The 20,662-nt window shown below is 42.1% G+C and overlaps 3 protein-coding genes across 3 annotated transcripts; 1 reads left to right on the top strand and 2 right to left on the bottom strand.

The window, feature by feature from the left end:
• Window positions 1-197: 197 nt before the first annotated feature.
• Window positions 198-3,965, bottom strand: atp6v1d (ATPase H+ transporting V1 subunit D). The gene is made up of 9 exons (XM_020097561.2): window positions 3,825-3,965; window positions 2,575-2,692; window positions 2,370-2,449; window positions 1,958-2,025; window positions 1,811-1,855; window positions 1,600-1,703; window positions 1,221-1,287; window positions 1,040-1,118; window positions 198-912 (listed from the first exon to the last, which is right to left on the bottom strand). Exons 1-9 carry the CDS (start codon window positions 3,863-3,865, stop codon window positions 768-770), a joined length of 747 nt encoding a protein of 248 aa, XP_019953120.1. The 5' UTR covers window positions 3,866-3,965; the 3' UTR covers window positions 198-767.
• Window positions 3,966-4,077: 112 nt separating this feature from the next.
• On the top strand, window positions 4,078-8,872 carry eif2s1b (eukaryotic translation initiation factor 2, subunit 1 alpha b). Its single transcript, XM_020097560.2, has 8 exons — window positions 4,078-4,277; window positions 5,873-6,115; window positions 6,532-6,611; window positions 6,786-6,937; window positions 7,043-7,149; window positions 7,269-7,366; window positions 7,486-7,629; window positions 8,224-8,872. Exons 2-8 carry the CDS (start codon window positions 5,875-5,877, stop codon window positions 8,347-8,349), a joined length of 948 nt encoding a protein of 315 aa, XP_019953119.1. The 5' UTR covers window positions 4,078-4,277; window positions 5,873-5,874; the 3' UTR covers window positions 8,350-8,872.
• A 294-nt stretch (window positions 8,873-9,166) lies between these two features.
• On the bottom strand, window positions 9,167-19,657 carry rbm25b (RNA binding motif protein 25b). Its single transcript, XM_020097559.2, has 17 exons — window positions 19,491-19,657; window positions 18,904-19,004; window positions 18,330-18,544; window positions 18,013-18,070; window positions 17,698-17,858; window positions 17,364-17,549; window positions 17,161-17,244; window positions 14,114-14,385; window positions 13,884-13,995; window positions 13,599-13,688; window positions 13,413-13,486; window positions 12,915-13,065; window positions 12,271-12,682; window positions 11,094-11,389; window positions 10,763-10,861; window positions 10,609-10,656; window positions 9,167-10,039 (listed from the first exon to the last, which is right to left on the bottom strand). The coding sequence occupies exons 2-17, from the start codon at window positions 18,980-18,982 to the stop codon at window positions 9,947-9,949; spliced, it is 2,430 nt and encodes an 809-aa protein (XP_019953118.2). The 5' UTR covers window positions 18,983-19,004; window positions 19,491-19,657; the 3' UTR covers window positions 9,167-9,946.
• Window positions 19,658-20,662: the final 1,005 nt, after the last annotated feature.

The following is a 20,662-nucleotide window of genomic DNA, read 5'->3' on the forward strand; positions in this document are numbered from 1 at the left end:
CTTGGTTCTACGTTAGCGACACTAAGTCAGCCTTTGCAAATGCCTGACTAATGTGTTAAATGTTGCATTCTGGTGCGAAATGCCTGCAATTGCTCACATAGTCAAGGAAATATGTCGACGGCACGATTCTTTCTTTCAATATATATTTGAAAAGCTTTAGTGAACGTGTAAATATCAACAAGAAGTCCAGGCAATGGTTGAATATGTCGAACATCTTTATTTGGATGAAGTCTTGGGCCTTGTTCACACGTTTTACAGCGGGGGTCATATAATAGGGGTCCTGGTGCAACGGTAAACATCCTCATCTTCATCTAATGAGGTGAAGACAACAACCCAGTGATATGAGGTCAGCAGTGTGACGCACCTCCGCAACAGACTCACACGCGCCTTGAAATCTACAACCACCTTTAAACTTGTACAGCATGCAACGCCTCCGACTGTTGTGAGCAAACTGAAGTATTTACAAGTCGACCAAACCCGCGGAATGCTTGTTTTTTAACGTCGCTCACAAACCACGTGTAAACACTTATATTCTTATTATTTAAATTATTTCATAACCGACTCCTCAACACTGGTTCTGTACAGTGACACACACACACACACACACACCTTCCAGCACCGAAACAACAGAACAGATCATCAAAGACAACGACAACAAAACAGCTTTCATTGATTTGCATGAGAAGACATAGACTTGGCCCGGAGAGGCACAGAATAAATAGGATGATGGAGCGATGTCGGCGACTCGTCAGCCCGGAGAGGCCGCATCACTCGAATAGCAGGTCCTCGTCCATCTCCTCCGTCAGCATGTTGGAGGGCTCCGCTATGGGACCCAGCTTAGCCAGACGGGCCGCGATCTCCAGCTCGGTCCTTTCCCTGAGCTGCTTCTTCTTCTCTTGGATCTTTTTCAGCCTGGAGCAGGAGGAGATGTAAGTTACCACAAAAAAAATACAATTAGGTGAGTAGCACGTGGGCTTTACTTCACTAAATAAAAAAGGTAAATATCTGAGAATCATGAGACTCCCTAAAATGTTTCCACCTGTAGAACTCCTCTCGTTCTCTCTCATCCAGCTCTGTGATGATGTAGGTGAGGGTGCGATCAATCCTCGGGATAATCACTGAAAAGTGGAATAAACATGGTTCAAGCTGCAGTAACACATTTTTTTTTAATTTAGTTTTACGAAAGCAAGGCAACAATGTTTAATAGGGTGTGAACTCACCGTGCTCGATAGCATTCACACGGCGGTTGGTAATTTTTATGGCTTCATCCAGAGTGACAAATGATGTCTGCAAACAGAGAGTGGATAATGTGTGTCAGAATCCATCTTGCAAAAATACACAGAGACGTAATGGTCATTTTCAAAAGGTTTCGTTTAAATACATAACTTGATACAACAAATATTCAAAAAGATTTAAAAAAGAAAGTAAAAGTACTCATAAAAGGCAGAATTATTATTTATGAATCAAGGTGGATGGACTACTTAAGTACAGACTCATATGAAAATGCTCAACTTAATTACAGATAACTTGAAATTCTAGTTACTTTTCATCCCTGTCCACTTAATTTTGTCAAGTATCAAATCTAACAGCGCCCCCTACCTGTAAGGAGGCCAGCTCCACCAGCAGCTCCACAGCTCGGGCGTAGTTTCTCTTCAACCTGGAGAGCTGCTCTCCTCCTCTCGCCAGACCGGTCAGTTCATAACCTGGACAGGGTGAGAGGGTCCTGTTCAATCAGAGGCTCACAAAGACTGAGTCTATGTGACGATGTGAGTTCACACTGTCACAGAGCAACAACTGAGATGTGACTTACTGTCGCCGCCTTCTTGGTAGTGCTCAAAAACTGGTAGGGTGACTCCTGACGGACAGTGAAAGTGTGCATCAGAACATTTCCTGTCATGTAACGATGATTCTCAGAAGAAGACGTTGACAGTTTTTTATTGTTTTTTTTAAAGCTTACCTGCCACGTTGTCTTTCTTGGCCCGGACCTTCACTTGGGCTTTGTTGACGTTCTGGATTACAGTTGTGCTGTGGAGAGAAAATACCACACCACCACCAGGGTCTTATACAATTCAAAAATAGAAATTTCAGACACTAAAGAGTCCTAAATATATTAAAATATTATGTCTTAAGAATGTTTTAATGCTGAAAAACAACCAAAAAGACAGAAGTGAAACTGATAACTAATAGTTTACAAACGTCTGTGAGAAAGACTACGGATACCGACTGTCTCCGCCAGTAGATTGTGAGATTACGTGTATATATATATATATATATATATATATATATATAGTATGTGTTTTACTTGACATACGTCTTAAAATTCATTCATACTGGTCTTGAAAAACTGTCGAAACACTGTTGATTCTTACCTGAAGTCTCCAGCTGCAAATTTGGCTTCAGCCAAAGAGAAGGCCGCCTCTCTCATCACCTCCCCCATCTTGGTCTTAGTCTGAAAGAGGCAGAGATGAGAGGATGAAGTTCACAGTTTACTTCTCTGAGAGTCCATCTATCTGAAACCAATAAAACAACCTGAGAAACTGAAATGGACGGAGAATTAACTCATTTTCGACTGACCTCAATAATTTTGCGAAGGATCTGACGGAAGCGCATGGAGAGGGCGTCGGCTTTCTTCTTGAGCAGGTTGCGGCCGGTCTGTGCCCCTTTCAGCCGAGCTTTCATGATGGTCTGAGCCCTGCGATCAAACGTGTCATGTGTTAACTGGGTAATATGAGGGACACAGCTGAGCTACCATGATGTCACAGCTGGGCTACCCAGCCACCAAAACATGAATCCTTCTTCTTCCTCTTGAGGCGTCTGATATGAAACAGAGCTGTATTTGAATCCATCCTCGTGCTGATGTTGCTGACATCAGGGTTTCATGTCTTTTCCATTTTTTTTATTTTTCTAGTCTTGGTTTCACATTAGTTTTGAGCTGGTATCATTTGGAGCGTCAGAAACTGGACGTACAAAGGGAAGTATTAGAAATGTTTGAGCTATTTTTTGGTCATAACTTTAGTTGAATTTAATATAAATAACCTTTAAGCGATGAGGATTCATTTGCAAACTAGCTTAAATAATATCCATATGTATTCTTCAACCAACCGCAGGGAGAGAGGGGGGGGGGGGTCGCAAGTCTCCAACAGGCTGTTGTCATAACTTCTTATTTGGAAAGAGGGGACGTGTTTGAGTGACACCCACATTATTTGTGGACTGTGTCCTCTTCAAGTCTCAGGGGTCAGAGGCTGAAAAGTTTGGAAACCCCTGATGTCGAGTGTTGGAAATCACTCTGAGGAGAAATGTAACACATCACAGTTCTCTAGTTGAAAATGCTTAATTACAAAGATTGAATCATTTATTGTTTGATCTGCACTCACATCACAGCCCACAGACATTTGCAACCGAAGCCTGGAGCTTTGGAAGGGGAACAAATTCAGATTTTTACACACACACACACACACACACACAGTCCTCTAACAGACACGATGGAACCAACATGGTAAAAAGGTTCAATCCTGCAGGACACAGCTGATCTGTAGAGGCTCCAGTGTTTCCTGCCTCGGTGTGTTTCTGACCTCGGACAGACTGACAGCTCACACTCGGATGATGTTGAGCTTCATCACATGACACAGGGACTCTTCCTCTTTTCCTGGCTCTCACATAAACTAACACGAGGCTCAGATCACAGCGCGGCGCCGACCGACGTCCATTCACATCGAATGAACCGACGGAACCATCACGTGAGACGCTGGGAAGCAACGACAACAGATCTCAGCTAGCCCGGGGCTAACTAGCGGGCTAGCATCTAGCTTCTGCGAACAACTTACATTCTGGAGGGGAAAATGTCGATCCTCTCTTTTCCGGACATGTTGTCGTCTCTCTGTGGAGGATTCTAGTCTTCAGGAGATCTCGAATAAAAACCGGACACGTCCTCGTCAGTTCTGTGCACGCAGCTCAGGAGAGTCGGTTGTTTTTCCGTGCAGGATTAGCAGAACGCACCGAGCTGTCGGTCGTGATCTTGTCCGTGGTGACGATCAGCTGCTCCTCCGGTCATGTGACCCCCCCGCTCCGAACCACCACCACCCCCTTTTTTTCTGCGCATGCGCGGGTCGCGGAGCTCGCACCATCTCTTCCGGGTCGAGCACTTAGCGCATCCATGACAGTGAGCTAACGGGCCCGAGTTCTCCGCTAAAAGACACCGAGAAGAAGGCACCAGAGGACGCTCAGACACCGTCAGCTCGGAACAAACCAGCGCATCGTCCTGTGAACATATGACACAGGTGAGTTCGTACCGAGGAAGTTTCTATTTTCACGGCAAGGCAGGGACGGCTAGCTGGCTAGCTAACGAGCTAACTGTTAGCCTCGGCTGCGGTGCATGTGCCGCATGTGAGCCGCGGACCGGCTACTAGCTGGGAGGCTAACGGATAAAGAAGCAGCTGTTTTAATGAGTTGTTCGGTGGGATCATCACTCAGAGATGTACTCTGGGTTATCGTGCTAATGCTAGTTTCTAACCAGCCGCTTGTTTGCGGGGTTTCTCACGTTAGCTTTAGCTCTGAACTTTTACTCGTTTCTGCGTTGCATCATCTCATTCACTGTGAAAAACGTGAAATGAAACGTCCACCTCGGTGTTTTCACTCTGCTCTTGGTGTCTGGGATCGTTGTGCAGATTAAAGTCAGCGATTTAAACATCTGTGAACCACGACAGCTGCCCTGAAGCCGAACGAACAAACCTTACCTTTAAATGTGTTCGTTTGAGAGACGTTTCTAATATCTGCTGCTCATCGTCTCTATCGTGGACTAAATGTGAGAATACAACACAATCCATGTTTCCTACCATTGAACCAGTGATAAAAACTGTCCCTGCTTCTGTGTTAATGTGGGTTTTGTTGTAGATTTGGACTAAATTGTCCTTTAGTTTCAGTGGAATCTTCTTTTTGTTGTATATGTGTAGAGTAATGTTTCCACAGATCCTGGTTTGACGATGAATGGTGGAGACTCGTGGAGATTCAGTTTCACATATTTAATCTGATAAATCCAGTAGTTGACTGACAGAAAACCAATTAGTTGCTGTTTTGATCATTAATTCATCTTTTTTTAATCACTTTTCTGAACAAGACAAGTCAGAATCCCCTGGTTTTAGTTTCCAACTGTAAAAACAAAATGTAGTGAGTTTAATTCCTCTTGTTTTGCTCTGTTTGTCAAAAGCTGAGTTTCAGAATACTTGAGGTATTGACCAAACAACAAATTGAATAATCCATAAACCAATCAACAGATAAATTCATATAAATAATTCTTATCTACATCATTTTAGTACCAAACTTAAGGGCTGTGAAAATGTACATTTCTCGCTTCACTGATTCTGTCAATGTGTCCCAGTAATGGACCCATTGTTCTTTGGTGCTGCCTCAGCATTCACCTCCAGATCAGTGGTTCACATTTTCACTCATTTCCCTAAAATGAAGCAGTTTCCATTTTATCACAGTGTGGAGACTAATTGTCAGCAAGTTTTTTTCCAATTCAGATTGTTTGATTCTTCAACCTGAAGATCTAAAACGATTTGGTACTAAATCTTAAGATCCTAGTCCATGTCTCGAGGATTAGTTAATTAATTAACTAACTAATTAATTATAATTTAGCTCTACAATAATATAAATTGGACAAAACTCTGTTTCAAAGGGACAAACTACTAATTTAGTCTTGTACCTTGAAGTTGTGAGACAAAGGCCTTGATGTTCTTACCCTTCCTCATTAGTTTCTAAAGAGAGAGAACCTTGATCACATCGCTGTGACACATTTCCCCAAACTTTATATAGTTTCCTTCAGAAGCCAATGATCTGTCTCTCACTCCGCGTCTCACTGTCTCTGTCCTCGCAGCGATGCCGGGGCTCAGCTGTCGATTTTACCAGCACCGGTTCCCAGAGGTGGAGGATGTCGTGATGGTGAACGTGAGGTCCATCGCCGAGATGGGCGCCTACGTCAGCCTCCTGGAGTACAACAACATCGAGGGCATGATCCTCCTGAGCGAGCTGTCACGTCGACGTATCCGCTCCATCAACAAGCTCATCCGCATCGGCCGCAACGAGTGCGTGGTCGTCATCCGAGTAGACAAAGAGAAGGGTGAGTGCATTATTGTGAATATTCTCTTTAATATCCTTTATGATAGTGATTTTGATGATATTCCATCTTGAATTTCTTATGATTTGTTGTGATGAAAAGGGTTTTTTTGGGTAGAAAATAGGTTGAATTGTTTGTTTCTTAGAAATTACAGCTTTTTAGGAATTTCTATAAGCATATCTTGTCTAAATTTCCTACTTAAGAAAAAGATAACATTTGTTATTTCATCGCAGCAACAGAAACAATTCCAGAATTCAGCCTGTACTGACACCGTGGAGAGAGACGTGTTGTGAAGCTTGATTCAACAAGTCATCAGTGCTTTTACCTGATAAATTGACCATTTAAGCTAATTAATCGATTTCCTCTTTCCGTAGTTGATCGTATCTTCAGTAATAACATCTCTTCTTCTTTTTCCTCAGGATACATTGATCTATCAAAACGAAGAGTTTCACCAGAGGAGGCCATCAAGTGCGAAGATAAATTCACCAAATCTAAAACTGTAAGTTCAATTATTTCACCCCGAAAAATCTTTTTTTGTAAAAGTGATTTAAAGGAAAAATCGATAAAGGAAACATCAGGGGACAAATCAGATTTTGATCATTCACGTTTCCGTGGTTATTTGTAAAGTTACCAGTGTGTTTGTGAGTTTGACTGGAGGTGTTGTGTTTCGCAGGTGTACAGCATCCTGCGACACGTGGCGGAGGTGTTGGAGTACAGCAAGGACGAGCAGCTAGAGAGTCTGTACCAGCGCACTGCCTGGGTCTTTGATGAGAAATACAAGCGGCCAGGATACGGAGCTTACGATGTCTTCAAACAAGCTGTGTCGTAAGTTATTTTAAAACGTCGCGTGTTTGTGTCAGGCCATGAAAACCTGTTCATTTACTGTCCCCCGCCAAAACATCAGCAGTAATTTTTGAATGTGTCCTCCAGTGATCCCGCCATCCTGGACTGTCTGGACCTAACAGAAGAAGAGAAGAACGTGCTGATTGATAACATCAACAGGCGACTCACTCCGCAGGCTGTCAAAATCAGAGCAGGTAAAACGGAGCCGTCCATTTAATGCATCTTAGATGATGCACAAAGCTGTGAAACTTCAGTGTCACAGATCGTAAAATATGAAGTAACATTGTTCTTCCTTTCTTCACCCTCCCTGTAGATATTGAAGTGGCGTGCTACGGGTATGAGGGCATCGATGCGGTGAAGGAGGCTCTGAGGGCCGGACTCGGCTGCTCCACAGAGGCCATGCCCATCAAGGTAATGGTGCTCCCCTTTTCACAGGAGTAACGTTGACTCCCAGTCAACTGCATTTGTTGAGGTTCCACTGGAGACCTTCAAAATTGTGTTTTTATTTGAATTCTGTGCGTGTCGGACAGATTAATCTGATCGCCCCCCCTCGCTACGTGATGACAACGACAACTCTGGAGCGCACAGAGGGTCTGTCTGTCCTCAACCAGGCCATGGCTGCCATCAAGGAGAAGATCGAGGAGAAGAGAGGCGTCTTCAACATCCAGATGGAGGTGAGCCACATCATTTTCTTATTGTTTGGTTTTATTCAGTTTGTTGAAGTTCAGTATTTTCCCAGGTGCGCAGTGAGAATGTAGAAATCATGACTATTCTTTCAAAATTGATTCGGATGTTTCTATATACAAATCGGCAACGATTCCGAAGATGTTCTTATCAAACGCTTTTGAAAAAAATATAATTTAAGCTTGATATTCTACATTTTTAACATCAATATAAATAAATAGAAAACACAAATACAACCAAATACATAGAACAGTATTTTATAATATGAGGATACAATTCAAATTTAGATTTAAGAATAAACGTGTATCTCAAATATAATATGAATTATTTTCTTGAAATTCTGCAGCTTGCAAATCTACGACTGTATCTCATAAATGTTTCTAATTACATAACTTCTCAATCACGTTATCACAAATATCAAAGTTATTCTTTCATCATTACAATTTTCAAATAAAATATTACACATTTATCCTCAGAATTAGGATTTTCCCTCAAAGTTAAGACCAAAATACTTCTTTCTTTTTATGTGGGACAAAACAGAATATCACTGTAAAAACAACTAAACTTTGAACTCTCCCCTTCAGCCCAAGGTGGTGACGGACACGGATGAGACAGAGCTCGCCCGGCAGCTGGAGAGGTTAGAACGAGAGAACGCTGAGGTGGACGGAGACGACGACGCCGAGGAGATGGAGGCCAAAACAGAGGACTAGTCCTGTCCACGGGAAAGAAGGCTGGTGGAGGGAAAGCGTGGAAAGACCCGGCATTCGTCACTCAGTTCAACAGATGTTAATGTTCACATTACAAACATTAACCGGTGGTTGTTCATTGGTAAACATTCAGGTTTGTTCATTAGCAGGGTTTGTCTCAGAGGGTGGTCTCTCAAAATACTGTCCTCTCAGTCAGACTTGGACACATTAAAGTTAAATCACAAAATTATTCATCATCATAGTTTCTACTTTTAAGTTCACCCATTAAGATAAGTGATAACGGCAAAAGGTGTTTACAAGCAGTGGCCTTGCATCTTGCTTTAAGAGCCCAGTGTCTTCAGTGTCCATGACTCTTCATCTGTGGTCACTGTTTGTGGGTAAAGAGGAAAGCACCGGTCGTCTGTCTCCCGGTCACCGGTGGCTTTATTTTGTGATCTTTCTCTCCCAGCTCAAGGGTTTTTACTGGCAAGTCCTGCTCTTGTTTAGCTCACATGGCATCAATAAAGCTCTGGAAGTTTTGATCTCAGTGTGTCTTTGTCAGCTGTTGTTAATAGATAGAAATGAGTCGCTCTAAGTTAGAAATGGCTGTGACTGATGGGTAAATTTATCAAAAGATTAAAACAGAATTTCAGTGACAATAGTAGAAATTGTTCAGAAGCCAAAAAAAATTCAAGAAATTAGTGAAAATTTTAAGTTTTGAGTCAATTTGTTAAAACGGAGCACTCGCTTTCTCAACCACATCAAACTCAATGCTCCTGTCTGGAGGTGATAATTGTTAAAGAAACAAGGGTGTAAAAAAAGCAAACGCTGTTGGACAAGGTCATAAAAAAATCATTTTTATTCAAATGTTCACCAATACAAAAACAAATGGAGAGCATCGTCAAATCCTTGTTTTCCACATTCTTAGCTCATTTTCCTATAGTGGTCACGATGTGTGTGCTTTTACAGCTGCAGGGACGTCACCACCCGACAAGACATTTCAAACGACAGCTGTGTATCTGAGATGGAGTGATGACAAGAACATGCCAACACGTTTATCAGGAATGTGATGAGGGAACACGAAGGAAACTAACTCAACAAGAGTCAGTTTGAGTCGAAAACATTGAATAAATAACCCTGTAAAAAAAAAAATTACATCCTTGTAGTTGTGCATCTCTTAACTCTGCTCGACCAACCTGCATTCAACTGCAAGTCAGATTTCACACCTCGAACACTGACGTTCGTGACACCGGTAAATAAGAAGTGTGCACCAGCATGTACACAAAGTCAAAGGACCAAGAGACGTTACCTGGCAACACCACAGCTGCCCTGGGCGGCCGTCAGTAGCTTCCTCACAATTATTCATCATAGTCACATTATAGCAAACTGTATATACACAGAAGTACACCGATACAGTCGGCAGCTGCGAGCGGAGGTGAATTTAGCCTGAGTGTGTTGAGACAAACAACTGGAGCAAATGTGTCAATGAGCAGAGTCTGCAGTTACAGTCTGTGCTGATATGGACAAGTCGCTGTGTTTGGGGGGGTGACGTAATTGCGCTACACTATTATACACTGTATGAAAGAAAAAAAATTTGATTTTCATTTAGTGGCTGTTGTACTTATTTCGCCAGTCCGATCTTCTTGGCCTCTGTTTCGTAAATAAGTAACCGCCACATCTTCACGATGAAGACTTCAGCTTCTTCATCCAGAACCTGAGCAGGAGCAACAACAGTTCATGAGTTAGAGAAACATTACGCAACTTTGGAAGTTCGCACGAGATTTCGACATGGATGTGAGAGTAAGGAATGTTTGAAATGTGAAGATGAAATGAGGATGAGCACATTTACACAGTTACAGACTTCCTGCATATCCAGAAAGTGGACGTTTGGATTTAGCCTTTAGAATTTCTCACACATTTCACCATCACTCGAGCCCGACCGATGAAGAGTTTTAAGGATTAAGAGATTCTTCAGTTTTTTATGACCAAACAATTCTCCATTTGTTTTTAACCAAGATTGCGCAATGAATAAATGAAACCAGGAGGGAAAATGTGGTACTGCTCGGATAATAACTCATAAAGGTTTGGTGCAGATCCAGGATTTTATTTTTACTTTCTTTAACATTGTGACATAGAGAATTTGTCCCGTTTCAATCATTTCTCAGGGAATAATTTATGCATCTTGATGAAGAAAGATCTGGCACATTTATGGGACTGATTTCTGAGAGAGTGAGGAATTGAAGGGGACAGTGAAATTCTAGTTGATCAAATACATCAACTCACCATGGCAACATCGTCCAAGATGCTCTGTGGCATACTGTGCGCCATCACCTGAGAAAACAAGGACAAAAACATCAGCATTGTTTCATATTCAATGTTTCTCTTTCCTTCCAAATCTGATTGAAATTCAAATATATAAACATCACGTGTTCGATACCTTGGAGCAGACGAAGTCCACTAATGTGGCCTCTTCCTCTCCGATGTACTCGATGATCTTTTTATTGATCCAGGGCCGAACACGTCGGTCCATTAACGTCTAAGGACCAAGAGATTTTACAAGTAGAATTAAATCAGCAACTGTTTCTGGTTAATTAATGAGACGAGCAAGAAAAAAAAAGGAAAATCAGAAAGGAAGCAGCGAAAAATTATTTTTTCTGTCTCTGATCAATAAATATCATGAAGCTGCTCAGAATTCAGAGCGCAGAGTTTGTCATTGTGATCTATTATGTGATTTATATTATTATTTACATTCCTCCCCGTGTCCTCACCGTATCAACCATGGACCAGTCCAGTGGGTAGGAGAACAGCTCAGGTTTTGCTGTGGGAATCTTTTCTATCAGGCTCTTGATGTGTTTGCGTTTCTCTTCGTTGTTGGCTCCCTTAATGCTGGAGAGCCCGGCCCCGTCCACACCGAGGCTCTTGTCGTCGTCGTAATCCAGCGGCACCAGTTTCCTCTTGCGGGGCTGCTCGTCGGCCTCCTCCTCGTCAAACTTGTCAAAGACGCTGTCCACAGGCAGCTTCTTCCTTTTACCTGCGTTGGGTTGACTGGGGCTTCCTGTGGCACCTGGAGACAACAAGGACATTTAAAAAACATCAAGTTTCACTACATATTACTCATTGGTAATAACAATAATACACGTTCTAAACACCTTTCACATATTTAGTGATTTCCTATATTATCCAAACTCATTTCCCAGTGAGAAAGGGGCTCTTTGTTATGATTATTCTAATGAATATAAGAGTATGAATGGAGCACAAAGAATTCTTTGTACGTTTTTTCCAGTCAGATGAATGTATGTGGAAGAACAGTGTGTGTGTGTGTGTGTGTGTGTGTGTGTGTGGTAGGTGGTTTTTAAAATGACAAAAATCCATTTGAGAGGATTTGTTACACAAGCTACTGACAACAGACGTGCTGCTTGTGCACTGTGGTCGATGTGGCTTCTATTTGTTGCAGGAACTTTTACTTTATCTTTGATCTTCACCAGAATTTACCACATGAAAGACACGATGACTTCATGTTTTTACAGGAAATATTACGGTACATTAATTTACAGCGCTGATCTTTTTGTACAAATAGAAATTCTCCATAAATCTCCCGTCACTGTGGCAGTTTAATTATTGTTCAATTACCTAAAATTTGTATTATTATTCATTATAATTTTCTTAACTATTCTCCATTAATCAATTGGTCATTTTGTCTGTAGAATGTCAGAATGTAGTTAAGAATGTTATCACAATTTTAACCCAAACTAATTTCTTTAAATGTCTTAAGTGTAGCCACCAACAGTGACAATTTTATTTACGATGACAAAATGGTCATTTTCACATTTGAGAAGAAGTGAGTTAATATTTAACTGACATTTCAAATTGTTCCAGATTCATTTTCCCCTTCTCCTTTTAGTTTTCTCTGTAGTACGCCCTTAAACAGATTCATTTCAGGCTCACCTAGTTTGAGGCTGAGGCCGATCTTCGGCCGGTGTTCCTCCTGCGGCAGCGCCTCTGGGGGCGAGTTCTCGTGGGGGATGATGATGCCGCAGGGCGACTCGTCCCCGGGCGTGTTGGGGGACGCGTTGCCACTTGCCGACGACACGGAGGGTGCCGCTGTGATGGGCCGCATCTTGGGCTTCAGGCACGGTTTAGTGTCAGGGTTATCTTCATCGTTGTCATACACGTCCTCCTCACCCTCCTCTACCTCGTCATCTGAGTGGGTGGGCCGGGGGCGGACTTCTGCCCTATCCTGCTCCCCGCGGCGGTCCCGGTGGTCTCGTGAACCCCTGTGGCGCTCCCGTTCCTCTTCGGGCTCTGGCTCTTGGATGATGGGAGGTTGTCTCAGACGCTCCTCCTCTTCCTCTTCCATCTGGACCAATAAGAGGAAGATATGCAGACATTAAAGCCAATCGTTTGTTTTTTCCAGAAAAAAATGTCAGACAATGAAAGCTGGACACCCCTGATGTGCAAATATTCAGAGAGCCAGATGATGAAGTGACCTTCACAAAGACAAAATACAGCACGCTCACTGGCTACAAGCAAACACACACACACAGACACACACACAGAACCACACACACACAGTAATGTTACAGACGTACCCTGCGTAGCTCTGCGTCTGGGTCTGGATGTCCCTCGCTCAACAGCCTCTGTCTGATTTCCTCCAGCTCCTCCTTCTCCCTCTTCCTGTCACGCTCGTCCGCCTCCATCTCCTTCTCTCGGTCTCTGAGACGCTTCTGCAGTGCACTGCCCCTAGGGGTCACATCAAAAATAACAGCTTTCAGAACAATGGCCATAGCTGCAGCACTGCATCTGCTGCACGTCTGATCTGGGTAACACGGCATCTGCTGCAACTTTTTACATGTTTAGGTGTCACATGGCTCAAATCTCTCAAACAGAAATTTTAATTAAAATGATTTATTTTCAAATTCACTGTATTTCTGACACTGCAAGTTTAAATAGATGTTGAAAAACATCACACATATCGTAAATTCAAGCTTTGTGGCGGCTGCATGTCAGATGGAATTCCTCTTTACATGTGAATGACAGTTAATTTAATGAAGAAAGAACAGTAGCATATTTGTTTCCCAGTTGCTCACCTGTAGTACTTGGGATCATCTCTGTCATCATCATAGTCTTCAAGAAACTCTTTCAACCGTTTCCCCTCTTTCACCTGAAGATACATTTTTACATTTACGTCTTCTTCACAACACAATAAAATGCACAGTTAATAGCACTTTTTAATTGGGATAAATAAATTGTTGGTTCACTCATCGTCCTCTCACCATCTCTCGTCGACGCTCATCTTCCCTTTCGGTCTCCTTGGCATAATCCCGTGCCTTCTTCCTCTCCCTGAGCTCCCAGTTTTTTAGACGCTGTAGTTAATACAGTGTCAGATTATTCACAACTAAACACAAACACACCTACTAACAACAGGTTGAAACAGAAATATTTGAGGTGTTGAATTTGCTAAAAACTTTCCCATTACTATTCTTGAATACATTAACTGTTATCTTTCATTGGATCTAGGAGCTGTGACTCTCACCACCAACCATCCCACCTTCCCTTACCTCCTGATAGGCTGCTTCTTTGTCTCGGAGTTTCCTCTCCAGCTTCCTGCGTTCATACGACTCCTCTTCGTCCTCTTGGTCTCGCTTCTTTTCTCGGTCTCGACTCACCTCCCTGCAAACAGGAGGGGAGAAGTTTATTATTACTGCATTTGATTTGAAGAAAAGGCACTATAACTTATTTAGGTAGGTTTAGGAATCTCTACACCTCTACTGTGACTTTCTTCCTGTACCTGGATCGGCTGCGGACGGCACTCCTCTCTTGGCTTCTGTCTCTCTCCCAGTCCCTGTCCCGCTCTCTCTCTCTGGTCCTGCGGTCGCGGTCTTTGTCTCGGTCTCGGTCCCGTTCTCGCTCCCTTTCCCTATCCCGCTCTCTCTCCCGTTCCTTCTCCCTCTCGCGGTCACGTCGCTCTCTTTCCCGCTCTCGCTCTTTTTCCCGCTCCTTCCTGTCCCGCTCGAACTCCAGCCGCTCCTTCTCCCTCTTGTCCTTCTCCTCTTCAAGTTTCTGCAGAGCAAAACACAGACAGGTTCAGCCAATGCAACATTTGGTCAAGCGGTTCATTGTGCTACTGTGCACAGATCAAGTGGTTTCCAGATTTTGAGATTTCAGATAGTAACATGCCCTAAACTAGTCCGTGCAAGGCCTGCAAGTGAAGCTGGATTTCCTTAAACTCAAACTGGAGAAAACCTGGAAGAATCAAAAGGCTCTCCCTCTCAGAGAGACAGCTCCTGCGCTAATTTAAAGAAATACAATCAAGTGTTTTTGCTTCAAACTTGCAGCATAAACTACAGGTTATTACGAATGGAACTGGAAACCACTTCAATGGTGAACGAGATCTGTGGAACATGTTCAGCTTGAGGCATTCATAACGAGAAAAAGGTGCTGCAAAAAACAATGCTTTTTCTCTCCTTAAGAGTCCTCCTCTCAGAACAAGGAAAACAAAAACAGAAAGCAGGCGTCAGTCTTTGGTTGAACTAGTTGTTTGTGACTTACAGGTGTTGAACTATGGACTCAGCCCTTCGCTGCCCCTACAAGCCTTTTAAGTTAGGCCTGGGAGGAAAGCAGGTCACACGGTATACAAGGGAAAAACGTTATGGGATTCTGTCTTGCTTTAGCATCATCATCATATTCATCAACAACAACAGTAGCCTTTACTTCAATGAACATTCGGTTAAGTGCTAAATCAAAAAAGAACATAATGAACATCAGGTACATTTCTGCACAGATAAATGAAATTGTAGAAGCGGTCTTACCCCTGCAGAAGTCTTCAGCTGCTCTTCATGACTCAATACTCTCACATACACACACACACACCACAGCTTTGTCTTTATGGACGTTACACACAAGGCTTTGAGTGCATCTGGTTAACATTATCATTAAAATGGCATCTGACACAAACCAGAACTGAACACAACGAAATGAAAAACTATGTTGTGTGTGCCGCATGAGTTGAATGTAAATTTTAATTAAATTTGAAATTCAACGCAGCCAAATGAAGCTACAGAAATTCAACTGGTAAGAAACAGAAAGAAGCACAAGCCTTGGGTGTAATGCAACTCAAGAGAAGGAAATATGAGATGTTAGCAATTTTAATCACTCACGTACCTGAAGTTAACTATAGTGTATTATTTCTATGCCTTGGCTCTGGTAAAAATAGGCTTAATTAATGTCAGATGTAAAATGTTGCATCTGTTTTAGTTTATTTTACTTACCTCTGCACAGAATCTATCAGGGCTCCTTTAAACTCTACTGTACTGAATGAAAAGCATCTTTACATAATTGAGAGGCTCTGAACCTTTTCTGGAGTTTCTCCGACCAGCCCCCCCAGTAAAAACTCTGGATAATGTTTGTTTCTAACACGTGACAGATGCAAATATGAAAAAAGATAAAAAAGAATACAAATATCTAAGGATGAAAAGGTTGTGCTATACACGTAGAAGACAATGACCAAGATGGAAGGGGGCTTTTGGTAATAAGGGCCAACGCCAGTGTTGATGTGCTGCTCTTTGCAGCAAAATGCATCACGCCCTCGCCTAAACGCTCGATACTCCGTGTTGCTGTGAAAGCGTCTGAGCAGAGAATCTCCTGCAGCAGATTTTAGTCATCTTCCTTGGTAGTTTTTATACCAATTTTCGTTACATTCTAAGAAATAATTGTAATAAAAAGGAAAAGTGAATAAAAAAACAGTGCTAACTTCACTTTCTATCGTGTCTGTTGCAGTCTTTTCCTGTTTTTGACTAAATCTCTGACCTGAATTTTTTTTTTTAAATTAACATCTTTGTCCAAACAGACAAACGTGATCTGTTTACTAAACAATAGTTTCGTCTTTTGTGCATAAACTTACTGTCAGGTGCAGATACTGATGGAGAGCAAGAGATGGAGGAGAGTAATCACACAACACAACATACAGAGAGCACGTACCTTACCAGTCTTCAGATCAGCATGCTGCTGTGGACAGGGCGCCCCCCCACACTAGCATAATAAAGGCTACAGCCAAGAACACTGCAGTGGTTATTGACAAGAGTCCTTGTGCTTCAACATGAACACCATTATGACAAACCATACTTTATTTAGGACTCGCACAGGTTCACTGACTTTCCAGCTTTCAGGGGAACAACCGATGCTGTCATAAATTCAGGATCACAAAAGTAAGGAAGTGCCTTTATAATGACAAATGGTCGATAGAATAAAGAGCGTCAGCAGCCCAAGCCAACACATACAGTGCAGTGCAGTTGCCCCTATGCAAGTCCTCAAGAGGGGGACGCCCAGTATATGTATATAGTAAATAAAGGCTGATACTTACATCCTATCCTCGCAACTTTTTCCAAAGCTCTGAGATTCATCTTGCTTTAGTCACCATATGATCACTATCATAATGGTGGGGTTTAATGAATAGATTAGCTTTTAAGTAACTTTACATCGTCTCCATGCATTTTTGTGTGATGAATGAAGAATGGATCTATAAATGGTCACACCTAGATAGATTTCACTACGGTGGTCACAGGTGTCAAATCAGGCCTGAGAAAGGTGACAAAAGTACGAGCTGTCTGCCTGCTTGTGGTGTCCTAACACTGAACATGAAACATTTCAAAATAATATGGGGCGAACTCATATGTTTGGTGAGTTAAAGTTTAGGGACGGCCAATTTGTTGCACGGTGTGCATGTTGCTGAGATCAAGTAAAGCTTGGTAAATGTGTCAACTAAATGTGCAAGCTCTAGGAGTGAACTGCTGTCCAAAACCTGTAATGTCAACTACAAGATCAAAAGAGCCACTTTACCTTGTGAGTGTCACGAAATTTACTAATCTCTCTGGAAATCAGGTCTCTCTTGTCGTCCTCCATATCAATTGTGTTAATGTCATCCTGTGTTTAAAAAAAAAGGAAGGAAAAGTCAGTTGTCTGGGTGTAATAAGAATACTCACTTTCAGGTTCCAGGAGAATGGTGGTACAAGTTAGAAAATAATTAATCTAGGTTTGTATACCTCTTCTTTTTTCTCTTTTTTTCTCTTTCGTCGCTGGGAGTCCTCGTCCTGTGAAGGTGCGTTGAGTTCGGCAGCATATTCCCGCATCAAGCCATCAATGGCACCTTTAACTATTTGATCCTTCTTCTTGGTCTCCTCGTCTAGAACCTCTTCCTCATCATCTCCTCCATCTTCAGCCTTTTTATTCTGTCAGTAAAGAAAGAATCTCGTTTATTATCTGTTTTTTTGTTTGAAATGTGGGCAGCGGCTCAGAGGTGTAGAACACAGGGAGGTGCATGTTCCTACTCACGAAGCAACAAATTCAGGTCCACTGATTAAACTAAAACAAACATACCCCATTTGCAGTCTTCTTCTTGGCCTTCCACTCGTCTAGCTGAGCTTTTGTCTTAGCATCCACCTTCACCAAGAGATTTTTGTCTCCAATCTGCAGGTCATGAAGCAGCCTCAGGGAACGTAACGTAGACTCTGGCTCCTTGTACTCGCAAAACCCAAATGCTGCAAAAAAATATACAGAAATACATTTTGTGGTGGATTAAAATATGGTCAAAAATAAAACATGCTCAATCATAGTTTAATAGATTGATTCAAAATGTCTTGAATAGGTATTCCCTGTCCTAAAGATGCCTTATGTTTGTGTATGATGGATTACCTTGAAGCTTGCCAGAGGCTCCTTGGACTCTCTTCCAGCTCAGAACAATTCCACATTTCTACAACATTAGCACAAAGGGAAAAAAAGTTCAAGATTCAAGCAGATTCGGATTTATATAAAATACCACAACACAGGATTCAGTCTGAGCAAGCTGTCTACACAATATAGTAATAAAATCATATTACAATATTGGATTTCCCCTGCTTAAATGCACCATGTATCTTTTCAGAGAAAATAAATCATGAAAACAATGTCCATGCACAGAAACATTTATTTTTTAACACAACTCAGTGGATATATCTTTTTCTGTCCCTTACCGCAAGCAGCTGTCTGATCAGCATGTCTGAAGCTTTCTCTGAAATGTTCCCCACAAACACAGTGGTGGTGGGACCACTGCTCTCATCATCTTTGGCTCGCATAGCAGCAGTATCCTTCCTCGGAACTGGAGGCTTACTGACTACTGGCAAGGAAGTCACCATCACTGCAGAGGTGGGGGTCATGATGCCCATGTGAACTGGGATCATTGGAGCTCCTGCAATCACCAGAAGAAATGCACATTAACTGGAGACAAATATGTATCTGTAGTTTATTATTTTCACGTTATCATCAGTAACTTCTGACATTGTTGTTTGGGAACATATGACATTATAGGTGCCAATCACACCTGGTATTAACATCTGTCCCGAGACATATGATCACAAGTGGGCAAGTAAATGTGTCTCCTGTGAACACTCGAGCTCTTTATACAAATGATCCTTCATTTATGTTCACGAAGACCAAATGTAATTTGACCCAGTCTGTGTTTACAGATCTGACTTTAATAAAACTAAAGTATTATGTGCAGCTCTACAGTGAATGAAGTGAATGGAGGTGAGGCAGGTGGGAGCTTACCTGTGGGGAAGCCAGCATACTGGGGTGGAATCCCTGGAGGTGGCAACAGCGGCCGGTTTAAATGAGGGGGGAAGGACATTGTGGCTAAGAATCGAACCGACCTGAAGAAACAAGAGAAACCCATCAGCTCTCTACTTAAACCCGATAAGTTCAACTCACACTGGGATTCAGCTCTCCCAAATAAAACAACTTTAAAATGAGAAGTACTGTTACAACGACATGAAGTATTAGCTTCATAAACTCTGCTGTGTGGCTAAATTCAATCCAGTGTTACAATCCTGTCCAGCTTCAGCGGGGCACAGGTCACTAACTTCACATCGCGAGGCCCCTTGTTGTTGTGTTAACACTTTATTTAATTACGACACGTGAATGCTGTGACTAAATGACGTAAGTTGACGAACTACAACAAAAAAGAAGAACCTCGCAACTTAGTTAGCTAAAGCTAGCATAAAGCACGTTACCGCAACCGAGCAGCTCATTCAGGCTAAGCTAACACGAGCTAGAGCTGGTGTTTGCCGACAAGAAGCTCAGTTTTCTGGGCTGAGCGCGAGTTTGAGATGAGTGTGGACGTGTCCAGGTGTACATACCCCAACTCAGGCGGCGTGTGGAGAGGTACAAGCGGCAGCCGGGAGGTTTTTTTATTGTGAAAATCTCAGTAAAGGTCCGTAAGTTGCATTAGCACGGTGGCTAGTTACAGGCCTGCGAAAACATGGAGGCAAGCGCTTTACGTCACAGAGGGAGAGTTCGCTTGTTTTAGGTACCCGGAACAAGGCCGGGGGACGGAGCTGAGAAGTGGAAGGGTGAACACTGGTACAAGCTGATAATATTAATAATAATAATAATAATAATAATAATAATAATAATAAGATGATAATAATAATCATCACAATGTGTGGGTTGCATGAGGTTCCATGGTTTAAGTGTCAGTGGATCATTATTCATCGTAATATCTTCATGTCAAGGGATCAATCATGGAAACCTCATTCCTACTTTTTCAATTCCTGGATTCTTTGTTCGCTCTTGTCATTTCAGGTTCGGGGAAGTGGCAGCTGGATGGAGCTGGGCAGACTCTAATATATTCATGTATGAGTTGTGCAATAACGAATAATAATAATAATAATCATAAATGCATGAATGCTTTAAATATCAGTGCATTTTTATTTTTTATACATTTATGCCAAGTGAATCAATTGTGGATGTGTTAAATACTGTTTTTTTCAATTGAACCCATTAAACATATGTGGAACTTTACTTGAAAACTGTCTTTAACTCACAATCTGAACAAACAATACAAAACAGTTTGACCTCTTTCACTGTGCAACACGTCATCAGCCTGCACTACGTGTTTAAACCATAGACTGTATATAAAGATTTAAAGGTTTAAACACATAATATCACTGCACAGCAAATCTCCTTTCACAATATACAACGTCAATGAAGGGATTCTGTTCCACTTTCTTCTATTCCAGTCTTTGTTTCCCCCCAGAAAATATCTAGAAGACATTCATGCCATTGCCTTCGAGCCACTGTAACATTGTTGTCCGTCTTGTTTTGATCAATCAACAGTCCGACACGTGGAGGTTTTCACTCGGTGGCACATGAGAGCTTTGAATCCTCCTCTGTGAGGAGCTGGAACCCGGAAACATTTAGCATGTTACTGGATGAATCCCTGTGACTTGGCTCCGTTCTGCCTCAGGACACATGTGACACTTTATAATCCACCTCGTGTATTTTCGTGTCGCATCGTATTTGTAACGTT

The sequence above is a fragment of the Paralichthys olivaceus genome, chromosome 19 (assembly GCF_024713975.1).
Source record: "Paralichthys olivaceus isolate ysfri-2021 chromosome 19, ASM2471397v2, whole genome shotgun sequence".
Lineage (NCBI taxonomy): Eukaryota > Metazoa > Chordata > Actinopteri > Pleuronectiformes > Paralichthyidae > Paralichthys > Paralichthys olivaceus.

Bases quoted from the DNA above. Each gene is read 5' to 3' on its own strand.
- atp6v1d (XM_020097561.2), bottom strand. From the start codon at position 3,865: ATGTCCGGAAAAGAGAGGATCGACATTTTCCCCTCCAGAAT. The intron at 2,693-3,824 runs GTAAGTTGTTCG...GTTTGATCGCAG, and splicing joins GACATTTTCCCCTCCAGAAT to GGCTCAGACCATCATGAAAG. The intron at 2,450-2,574 runs GTCAGTCGAAAA...TGCCTCTTTCAG, and splicing joins TCCTTCGCAAAATTATTGAG to ACTAAGACCAAGATGGGGGA.
- rbm25b (XM_020097559.2), bottom strand. From the start codon at position 18,982: ATGTCCTTCCCCCCTCATTTAAACCGGCCGCTGTTGCCACCTCCAGGG. The intron at 18,071-18,329 runs GTAAGGGACAGA...CTAATGTTGTAG, and splicing joins TGATCAGACAGCTGCTTGCG to AAATGTGGAATTGTTCTGAG. The intron at 10,040-10,608 runs GTGAGTTGATGT...GCTCCTGCTCAG, and splicing joins TCTTGGACGATGTTGCCATG to GTTCTGGATGAAGAAGCTGA.
- eif2s1b (XM_020097560.2), top strand. From the start codon at position 5,875: ATGCCGGGGCTCAGCTGTCGATTTTACCAGCACCGGTTCCCAGAGGTG. The intron at 6,938-7,042 runs GTAAGTTATTTT...TGTGTCCTCCAG, and splicing joins GTCTTCAAACAAGCTGTGTC to TGATCCCGCCATCCTGGACT. The intron at 7,630-8,223 runs GTGAGCCACATC...TCTCCCCTTCAG, and splicing joins TCTTCAACATCCAGATGGAG to CCCAAGGTGGTGACGGACAC.